Source organism: Chrysoperla carnea, chromosome X, assembly GCF_905475395.1.
Source record: "Chrysoperla carnea chromosome X, inChrCarn1.1, whole genome shotgun sequence".
NCBI classification, from domain to species: Eukaryota; Metazoa; Arthropoda; class Insecta; order Neuroptera; family Chrysopidae; genus Chrysoperla; species Chrysoperla carnea.
In genome coordinates this window covers 32039848-32051541 of record NC_058342.1, presented here as the reverse complement: position 1 = coordinate 32051541, position 11694 = coordinate 32039848, and the positions used below count along the sequence as shown (strand labels likewise).

The window sequence follows — 11694 nt, the reverse complement described above, 5'->3', positions numbered from 1 at the left end:
TGTTTAGAGTCTACAAAAAGGATTTACAATACCCTTCTCTGCTCTTCAAGCTGAAGTTCGATACATTAAATAAGTCTATACTTTCGGAGTCCATAGAATGTGACTTAAAAGATAGACGTAACGTACGTCGTACTCAGTAAACACAGTGACACACATGCATGGACATGAGATAATAATAATTATAATTATTGGCGCTATAAATACAATTATTTATGTTAAACAGGTTACAAAAATATTAGCTGTAGGCTGTTAGCTATAGAAGCTGTGGCTTAGCTCATAGCTGTAATCTGTATTGAGAATTGAATTTTAAGGAGATCCAAGTACCACCACAATAACGAAATCAAGATACTTTTATTTTATCTCTTATTATTTCTTTAAGGTAGTATGAGCGCCAAGGCAATTTTAGACTTAGAGTTGAAATTATTTGTACCTTATTTTCAACTTTGATGATGAATTTGTTATAACCTCATGAATGTAGACGAAAAATAAGAATAAAATTTTTCGATATCTGTCTTGGTTTTCGAAATATTGAAAGCTAAATAATTAAACAAAATTATCAATTTTCGATATTTTGAAAATTACTCTCGATATCGAAAAATTGTATTCTTACTTTTCGTCGTATATCGTCAAGTTCAAAGTCAGAGAAATCTTCTGTTTTTTAATTATTTTAATAATCATTCACTAACGTAGAATTAATTTACAAATTTTTATCAAGTTTGAAATGACCTTGCTATTTCACATGGATCTCCTTAAATATTGGACACCAATGCAATGATCTAAAATTAAATATCAACAATCTTACACAGCTGATTTATAAGTCCTGAGTACCTGACTCAATAAGCACAAAGAAAAATAATGGACAGTTTTCCAGTTATAAGCATTTTTGGAAATCATGAAATTAGTAATGCAGTGAATTTTATAGGCCTTAAGATTCATTTTCATGCTGTCGCTTGACGCTGAGTAAATGACGCTTGACGCAATGACGCTGAGTTAAGCGTCATTGCGTCAAGCTAGGTGACGAGATCAGTTTAGACCGTACTGCCATCTGGAAAAAAATTTAGTAGCATTAAATCGTTAAAAGCTAAACATACTTTTTTAAGGCAATTACTTTGAGTAAGTATGTATATCTCGAGATATCGAATTTTGATATTAATTCACTTTCGTGTCGCTCCTTTTTATAATTTGACGCTGACGCTTGATGCTGGACATATATCGATTTTTTTCAACTAGATGGAACCCTTATTCGACGCTCAAAGCATGGGGTGGGAGGTTGGTTGCTTAACATAACCAAGTGAGACATGCTATTGAGGGGGCTTCAAGAAAACGTGACGTTCACATTTCGTTGCCGATTTGATTTTAATTTATGTCTTTGCTTGTTTTTTTTTTTTTTTTTAAATTTGCTATTATTTATAGGGAGCTTAGAATTTGTTATATTTGCGGGGGGATTGTAGAAAATGTGACTAAGCGTTATGAGGGTGGAGGGGGTTGTTAAAAATGAGGAAATTTTGCTTATTTTATGGGTAGCCACTTTAAGGGTCGATAAAAAAAGCCCTACTGGCCAGGTTGTTGCCTCCCGTCCGCTACTATCATGGCAAAACCTGAACAAAATTGAACAGATTTAATAATCGTCTATATACTTTAAAAAAAAATGTACTGAGACAAAAATTGTGCTAATTCAATATTTTTTAGGTCAATAAACGAAACTGAACCACTTATAAAAAAAAAAAACAGTTGGAGGGGCTCTGACCTCATATAACTCATAACATATATAATTTTTTTTTTCAACATTAGTTTGACAGGTGAGAATAAAAATAAATATTGACACATTGACATGTTTTGCGTCGTGGTCGCGACGTGTAAATATTACACGGAAAAAAACAACAATATCTTTTTTTTAAATCAAAATCGATATTCCATCAACATAATTGACGTTCAATTTACTTGAAAGCACTTTAGTCAAAAAATAATGTAAACATGAGAAATATAATGAAATGGACTCTTTGAAACATCACAATCACATGTGATGATAATATTATGGTAGCGACCTTGCCACAGGGCAGGTTGCGATTCAAAAATTTCAACACACTATTTCAAAAATTTACGCATTAACTTTTTTTTTATTCATACATTTACCCTGAAAATTAGGTTAAAATTTTTGATAATTTGATCATTTTTAAAATAAATTCCATCATGAAATTCAAAATTTGAGTTTGAGGTTAGAGATAAAAAAGTTCCTTTATAAAATATTTGTTAGATCTTCTTTCAGTGTCTGGGTGTTATCAATTTTTATGTTCGATAGTGAAGTACAGTTTTTATTGTTTATTTTTGAAAGTGGACTTTTAATTGTGTTTATTTTTTCAAGTAGTTTCGAAAATTTAAGCATATGGTGTTTACTCGACTACGTTTTTGTTTCTAGTTCGATCAAAAAAAATCAAAATGATTTCGAATTACGTTATTTTGTGTGTGTAAAACCTTTAGTGTGGTGAAAATTTAGGATGTCACCTATAATTCAAACAGCTGAAAAATGGATGATTTTGAAATAGAATATAAAAATAATGGTATGTACAATTTTTGTATTATAATTTATGTTTGCCGCCGAAACAACGAAGTAAAATTTATTCGACAATTTCGATTGTTGTATTTTTCTAAATATTACGTCACAAATTGTTGATTGAATATAAATTTTAGCGGGAATATTTTTCCAAGAGAGTGTTTATTTTGAATGAAATTTTATTGGAAATAAATGCATACTCTTGAAAGAAATTTTAAGAAGTTTTTTTTCAATAATCGAAAATATTATTCTAAATTTATTAAATATAGCATATTTTCGACCGAACGTTTCAAGTGTCCGAAACACAAAATTTTGAAATAAAGTTTTATTCTTCTCTTCCAAAAACATTTAACAGAAACGGTTAGCGCAATCAAGGTCATGTACGCCCTTTTTTTATTATTTATTACAAAATAAACAAATAATTTCTTGAAGGTCTATCACTTTCGGCTCTTAACCAACTTTCAAAGAAATAGCAGGAGAAAAAAATTTAACGTTATTTCACTGGGTGGCGAACTACCATAAAAACTTAATGAATTTTTGGAAATGTCAAATAATTTTAGTCTAGGGTACAGAAAATTATAAAAATATTGCTTGAGTTTCTTGGACTAACTAAGATTATTGGACTATGAATAGAGTAGGGAAGTTCATGAGATTAATTTGATCGTCACTGTGTAGTTTTAGATTAAGAGAGAATTTTCGGAAATTCTGGAAATATCGGAGAAATTTAGTCTCATTTACAGAGAAGCATAAAACTATTTCTTGATTTTCTAAGATTATTGGACTATGAATAGAGCAGGGAACTTCGTGAGATCAATTTGATCGTTACTGTGTAGCTCTCCACCTATGGGTGACTTTGTTTCGCCTCCGGATTACTCCACTTCCAATGTTCTCAAGAAGGGTAACGGAAATAAAACCGAAAGAAACAGTCTGACTCAGGAATCGACTCCTTGCCAGTAGATTTTTATGGGAGCCGATGAAAAATGTTTGTCTGGGTAAACTTAACAAAATCATAATCATATGAACTTGTGTTTTTTCGATTTTCGACCATAAATTGAGACAGAAGCACCCTACTTTCGGACACCACATTATCTTTATTCAACATTAAAAAAAAAAAACTATTGGGTTTTATATTTTGGACAATTCTAAACATTTTTTGAACTTTGACATTTTTTACCTAACCTCACCGTTTTCGAGATATAAGATTCGAGAAAACTCGTTATAGGAGAAAATAAAAATTATTCAAAATTTTAATTTGAAACGTATTAAATATTATATTTTGGACGGTTTTAACCATTTTTCGACTCTTGCAAATTTTTACTAAACTTCACCGTTTTCGATATATAAGCGTTCGAAAAAAAAATTCGCATTTTTAAGCTAAAATTTTGTCATCAACACAAAATGGACGATTAACGTATGATTGTAATCGAATATATTTGAATTAATAACGGTTGAATTTTTTATTTTGGACTATTCTAAGCAACTTTTTTGTCTTGTCATTTTTTCCTTACCTCTACCGTTTTCAAGATATGACGTTAAAAAGAAAGTAAATCTCTTAAAACTCGAAAACGTGGAGGTCTAGGTGCTAGGGACTCATTTGCGGTACCTCACTTATCAGTATTCTTTCTGTATTTTAGTAATTGACTAATTAAGCAATAAATTATTTTATGTTATACAGATGATGACAGTATTTTGACGGATAATGAGAATCCAGAAATATTGGAAGCGGATGCTGTGTACCTATTAATGAAAAAAGATGTACCAGTATCCAGAGCGACACGATTATTATGGCTAATCAATCATTTAGGACATATTGTTGATTTACCAAAATTAAACGATGAATGGAATTGGCTGGATTCGAAAAATGATTTGGAATTGTTATCGGTGGTGCCAGTCGAACCAACACCCGTCTATTGGAGTCCTGAATCCAATCACTTGTTTCGTTATAAAATAACCACACAAACTAAAGCCTGGTTTATAGCGCATCGTTATAAATTAACCATCTGTTTGGATATGAGTCCATCCCAGTCGGTTGTTGATATCCAACGTGGTTTACTCCTTCTCGATCAAATGGTTGATTCATTTAAACATGCCTTACTTCAAATTGTTGAACCGGTAAGATAGATTTCTCTTTATTTTCTACTTATTTACTGGTTTTACTTGGACACCCTGTAGATTAAACTGTACAATAAGAGATTTAAAATTGATTTTAGATTATAATACCAGGAAGTTGCATTGAAATAAAGCCACATTTGTACATAACAATAATAGCACATACGCCATTTTTTACAACGCCTGCGCAACAAGTTCTAATCAAAGGTGTACGTTTATCATCGAAAAATATTTCAACAATCCTACAAACAATCGAACAACAATTACGTGTGCTTGAATTGAAAATATCAAAAGTAACAACGTTGGCGCATGAGCAAATTGAAGCGCAACAAATTGAAAATGAACAATTGATGGGTGCATTGTTTGAGGAGGATGGTGCTATGAAACCACCGAACATACCAATGGTCTCACCGGATGCTAGTTTTATTAATATGTTACGATATTCAATGCTGGCTTTATCACTTTTACCGGAGTTTAGTTTAGGCAGTAAGTATCACAATCGTATTCAAAATCACTCAATTACAGTAGAATCGCCATAATTCGAACCTCCTTAAGTTAAAATCGCTGAACGCCCAAATATGCGATATATTTAATGATTTAAACTCTGTAACTCGAGCAAAATATTGTTTCTGTAGCTAAAAGATTTTGTCGGGGACAGACGCCACACAGAAAGTCCACAGCTTCTCCGTAGAGATCTCCCAGGAAAGATAGATCCAAGGTTTCGGACCCGAACATTCTGAATTTGACGTCCTGTAGATTTCTGCAGGTGCAAATAACATACATGGAAGTTTCGTCATTCTCCATACACGGTCTACAAGTGGGATCATTAGAGATCCCCATATTGTGAAGGTGATAGTTCAATCGAGTGTCCTGTCAAGAGTCCCACCACTGTTCTCAACTGTGCTCTAGTAAGTACAGTCGAATGGCCTAGCTGTGGTTATACACAGTTTGGCCTGTTGCATATCCTGCGTAAAGAACCCAGTAATCAAGATGGGCTTACCCTATGGTCTAAGTGCGTCCCACAACAGGACAGCCACTTAAAACCTAACCTAACCTTAGGCCTTTGAGACTCCCTTGTGAACATGTGAGATATTTCTAGAAAGTATCGATCTTTGTTCTATTAACTCGATTCCTTAAAATTATTCAGATTACCTTCCAATTAAAATGAGTTTTGTTTTTGATTTTTAGATATAATTGTGGTTACTGACGGAGTGATTTGTATGCCGGATGTAAATATTTTAGAATCTCTCTTACAGCAATTACATTATGATAGCACAGCTGTCTCATTTTTAATGATTGGTTCGTCCTTTCATCCCCATTGTAATTTTGGGTATGTCGCTTATCGAGATATTTTACACTTTATTTCGAAAGCAACACTTGGTTTTTATGCAGAAAACTATTATAATAATGTAAGTAACCATTTTTGTTTATAGTTCCGGTTCTTAGACTAGTCACTAGCATAAAAATGGGGTCAATCTTGGAATGAGTGATAACAAGCTGAATATTCGTTTAAAGTTGCCGAAAACCGCGTTATTTCTAGCATGTCTAGAAGTTCCTTAGAATTTGTATAGATCAGTCAGAAAGTGAGTCACATTCAGATATGGTGCTCCCCGCCCTCTATCTCAAAAACGGTTGAGGGCAGGAAAAAATGTTTCTAATAAAATTGACCTTGAATAATTTACGACGTAGGCATGAGAATTAATGAGACTTTCGAATGCAAAAATGAAGCTATATACGAAAATTCAGCTTAGTATTTCCCATTTTGAGATGAATCCCTAATTAGGCTGGGCTATTTTAGATTTTAAACCCATCATGAAATGTATTTTTTAATTTTTTTAGGGAAATATAGCATTAGCATCGAATTCGATATGGAACAAACAAATTTTTTTATGGACTTATAACAGTGTAGTTTTTAATAAAATTACAAATAACGTTGATTATAATTATGGCGAATGGTCTACAACGTAAGTTTCTTGTTCGGAAGCTTTTAAACACAGGTCTGGTAGAATTAGATTTCATCAGTGTGAATTATCTATTAAAATATTTATTATTCAGAGAGATATGTACAAGTTGTCATTTTTCTTCAGAAAATTATTATCGATGATGAAAATAGAAAAGGACAGTCCTGTGTTTGAATGCTTTTAAGCTTGCTTGCATCAAGATCAGAATGTAACAAATAATTTAATGTTTGATTTGTGTTTCAGTAATACTATTTTCCATGGCACTAAAGTACCTGTTTTATTGAAAAAGAAACAAGCGGAGGATAAATTAAACGCTTCTTTAATAGTTATGCTTAGTAGAAGACTTAGAGAGGGATATATTTTAGATGTAAGCCAAATTCAATTGTTTTTTTATTTGATTAACAAAGTTTCCTAAAATCACAAAAATTCCTAGGTCATCGGGCTTTTTATTAATTTTTTTATCGTTCAAAGTTGGATGCAAAAATGATCAATCATATAGGTTATCCTTTTCAATTGGATATTTCAATCAAAAAATCTAGAGAGTGTGATAAAAAACTATCTAAAATATTTAGACAATCTTGTAGCTTATAATAATACCATAAAAATATAAGGTTGTTATGATATCAAAACAAAATTTTAATTTAATTATGAGTTCATCCAAGATCTATCATTTGATGAACGACTATAGTTATTTTATTGATGATTGAAGAGTGATATCAATATTATCAAATTTATAAGCATCACTTGCACACAATATATTATGTATTTTTGTAGTTGCGTGGTATTGTAAAGCTAAAAATAACTAATTACTTGACTACAAAGCATGTATTTAGTTTATATGTATATACCATGCAATAAACCAAAACTTTTTAACAATACTGTAGGGAAACAAACACCTTAAGTATGTTATTGATTTATTGATTTTGTTTTAGAGTATTTTCTACGAGAATAATAGACTGGAGATATCGTTGAGTCTTCCTTGGAAAACGCATACATATCTAATATACACATTAACCACACAATGGCCCTCAATTCAAACTCTAGTCAATTTTCAAGTCAGCATCAAAGCACCCTACGAAAGTTTACATGACACCACATGTCCAATCAAGAAACAATTAAAATCGGCATATCGTCAAGCGGTCGTTGAACGATTTTGGTCAGCAATTAGTCAATTAACAACAGCGGATACACCAATGGCCCAACATTTTAATTCGTTCACAACATCGAACATATGGTTTATATTACCGGAAAGTGTACGAAATGGTATGCCTGTTTTTACCGTTTTACCGAACGTTACTATTGAAACAACGAAACGATTGTTTGCCGCTAAGTAAGCCACTACCATAACCATTAACTCGACAAAAAATTTGTGTGTTTTGACGTTTCTTGTTTTTCTGTTCTAGCGATATTGCATTTCCAAAATTTAGTTCGATTTGGCAACCGATATGCCAACTAGAAAATACACATTGGCGAAAATGGTTTCATATACATCGAATTTGTGTTATTTTACATCATGATCAACCATTACCCGCTCATCTGCATTTAGCCAACTCTTCTGGACGATTTACTGTAAGTCGAAAGAATTTCAATTTATTTCTTTTGGGATTTTTACTTTGGCTGAATTATTCGCACTCTTACTTCCAAAATTTATTTTGTTTGCAAATTATTCAGCTTATCGATTTTCAAGGACGTTTATCTTAGAAAAAACACAACTGTCAAGGTTATTGACCTTTCAAAGGTATCTGTCTTCGAACAGACACAACTAACGAAGTTATTAACCTTCGAGGCCGGTTGGGTTAGAACAAAATACACATGTCTGGGGGAGGGGTTGATAATATTCTCAAGGCCCTCTGGCTGGAAGTCATTGATTTGTGTTAGAACCGAAAATTTATTTATTATTATTTACTCTTATTTGTTGCTTTTTTGGATTGCAGATGGTTCAATGTCGACAAGCCGTAGCTGCCTTATACGATACGCTGTCCGGTTGGGCATCATTTGTATTAATCGATAATCAAATTTACGTAAAATTTTTATACCGAGGCGATGAAAAAACTCCTTCATGGTTTTGTGTAATTCGAATTACATCGAAACTACCGTGTCCTGTACTTATTCTTGCCTTTATCACTGGAACACCTGGCCAAGTTCGAAATCAGGTAAAAATTATTTTACTTTTCATATTTAAGATATTCAACAAGAAGAAAAATAGCTTCTTTTCCATGATTAGATACATAGTTTTCGAGATAGCCCCAATTCGAATCGATTCCAAAAAATAATTGTATTCGAAAATGGCATATTTTGAAAATAATTCATCCAACTGTGGAATGAATGCGATTTTTGTATTTTTCGGATCAAAATTACCTTATTTACTTCTTTTTATCGAAATCGGAAACATAAAATTTGTCTCGAATTTTTGCAAATTTCTTAAGGGGTACCCCTTCAGAAAAATCGAAAAAATTAGAAAATTTTGTTTGTTTCGGATTTCGATAAAACTTGTAATATAAGATAATTTTGACCCAAAAAATTCAAAATTCATGTCATTTCCGTCATTAGATGGTTATTTTTCGAGATAACTCCAATTCGAATCGATTCCAGAAAATTATTGTAATCGAAAAAGTCATATTTTGAAAATAATTCATCCAATCGTGGAATGAATGCGATTTTTGAATTTTTCGGGTCAAAATTACCTTATATACGTATTTTTATCGAAATCGGAAACATCAAATTTGTTTCGAATTTTTGCAAATTTCTAAAGGGGTACCCCTTAAGAAAAATCGAAAAAATCAGAAAATTTTGTTTGTTTCCGATTTCGATAAAACTTGGTTTAAAAGGTAATTTTGACCCAAAAAATGCGAAAATCATGTCATTTCCGTCATTAGATACATATTTTTTGAGATATCCTCAATTCGAATCGATTTCAGAAAATAATTGGATTCGAAAAGGCATATTTTGAAAATAATTAATCCGATCGTGGAATGAATGCAATTTTTGTGTTTTTTGGGTCAAAATTATCTTATATTTATGTTTTTATCGAAATCGGAAACATAAAATTTGTCTCGCATTTTTGCAAATTTCTTAAGGGGTACCCCTTCAGAAAAATCGAAAAAACTAGAAAATTTTGTTTGTTTCGGATTTCGTTAAAACTTGGTATGTAAGGTAATTTTGACCCAAAAACTACAAAAACCATGTTCATTCGATTATTGGAAGCATAGTTTTTAAAATAAGGCCACTTTAGAACGATATCAGACAAATTTTTCGAAATAAAGCATATTTTGAAAAGAATACATGAATCTCAGTAAATGAAGGGTATTTAAATAATTTATTGTTTATTTGTTAGGTTTGTGATGATTTAAAAAGTGAGCTACGTCAATTAACATATTCGGTTCGAGCGAATGCTTCCTTACAAGATAACGATAAGTCACCCTCCAAATCGAAGGAAAGTACTTGCTGTACCATTCTATTAAAACCATTGGAAAAAATTTTAATCAGGTATGATATTCAATTTTCTTTTGATCTAATCGACACAAGAGTTAACGAAAATTGTTTTAGGTATGAGAAAATGCCGCTCGATTTAACAACGGTGGTGTTTCCAGATGGCACTCAACCAACCTTTGATCCGTATGCATATTTACCGCATCCGAATCATATTCGACGTCACTCCAATTCGCAATCACAATCAAACACTCCACGACCATCAAGTGTTCATGGAAGTAACTCACAAAGTGCCCCGACAACAGCTGCATTGTTGACAACATTGTCGCGTTATTTACATCATCGACGTTGGGTTTGGGGCGTCTCATATCCAACAAATCCACAATTGTCGCATGTAGCTGTTGCCAAAATATTAAATACAATTACAAAGTAAGTTTTAAATCACATTTTTTTTAGAAAACCTTACAAAGCGAAGGAGATTTTAAATTTTACAGGAAAATTTTTGGAGCAGCCTGGGCTACTCTAAGCATGGCCAAGATTTTTGGTTGAAAAACCGTCGTATATTGATCAAGAGCATATTGACCATATTGACTCTGGGAAATCCATATAAACTCTTCCAAGAGCATATTGACTCTTGGAAATATACCAAATTGTGAAAGAAAATACTTGCCTGAATTTTCGAAGTGTCGGGGAGAAGGCTTAAAATAATTGTGTCCGTTTCTTTGTTACAGAATGCGTTTAAAAGAAGGTTTCAGTTTTGCGCACAGTCAATCTGGAATCATAAATATGGTTCTAGAAGTTGAGATGCGTTCCTTTGATGACAATAATTCCGAGAATGGTGAAAAATTAGGACGATGTATTATACAATATGTTATGTTCCCCCCTCACAATGCTGTCTGCAAGAAAATTGATCAAATGTACGAATTAATTAGGTAAGTTCAATCTCTTTTTGCTCCATAAATTTGACGCGATTGAATTTTTCTATTAATTACAACTTTTTTCTTTCTTGTTGCAGTGATTCGGATGAAGAAACCACGGAATACGAAAGTGAATCAATTGAAGAACTTCAAATGGTTACTGAAGTATGGGTGGAACCACAAAATGGTTTTGTCACAAATTGTCCACCCGAACGAAGTTATTTAGAAGGTGAACCCTATCATCGTATTGCCGAAGTGGTAAGTCATTTTTAATTATAAATTTTGAAAGAAAAACTAAATCTTGAAATCAACTTTTCATAATTTATACAAATTTTGAGATCCATGTATGAACTCTTAGAAAAATATTGTTTGGGGTCTTTCCAAAATTCAGTAAAAAAAAACGATCTAAAATTCTTAGAATTATCTGTGCCCTCCTAAAAGTAATTTATCCTTGATATCGAGGCTATATTTGGAGCAGAAAGCCAACAGCATTTTTTATCGTGGCTTCTTCCAAGATGAATAAGTCCAAAGTTTCAAACCCAGGTGCAAATGACACGTATTGGGGTTTCATCATACTCCATACAAGAGTTGAATAATCTGGGATCAATATTCACTCAAAAGACCCACAACTATCCTTGTAAATAGTTAAATGATCTAGATTTGGTAATCTAGCCTTTATTTGAGTTATTACGGTAATCATAGGCTGAGAAAGATGATATTTGGAAAG

The 11694-nt window shown here is 32.3% G+C and overlaps 1 protein-coding gene across 1 annotated transcript in view; it reads left to right on the top strand.

Moving 5' to 3' along the window:
• The first annotated feature begins 2448 nt into the window (after positions 1–2448).
• LOC123303060 (KICSTOR complex protein SZT2-like) overlaps positions 2449–11694 on the top strand; it is a 31804-nt gene continuing 22558 nt past the window's right edge. The window contains exons 1-14 of the mRNA XM_044886157.1: positions 2449–2558; positions 4227–4663; positions 4762–5146; positions 5849–6069; positions 6500–6624; positions 6865–6988; positions 7554–7951; positions 8025–8190; positions 8556–8774; positions 9956–10107; positions 10168–10251; positions 10342–10479; positions 10782–10982; positions 11066–11225. Of these exons, the coding sequence (XP_044742092.1) occupies positions 2525–2558; positions 4227–4663; positions 4762–5146; positions 5849–6069; positions 6500–6624; positions 6865–6988; positions 7554–7951; positions 8025–8190; positions 8556–8774; positions 9956–10107; positions 10168–10251; positions 10342–10479; positions 10782–10982; positions 11066–11225 (2844 nt within the window). The 5' untranslated portion in view covers positions 2449–2524. The remainder of the gene's footprint in view (positions 2559–4226; positions 4664–4761; positions 5147–5848; positions 6070–6499; positions 6625–6864; positions 6989–7553; positions 7952–8024; positions 8191–8555; positions 8775–9955; positions 10108–10167; positions 10252–10341; positions 10480–10781; positions 10983–11065; positions 11226–11694) is intronic.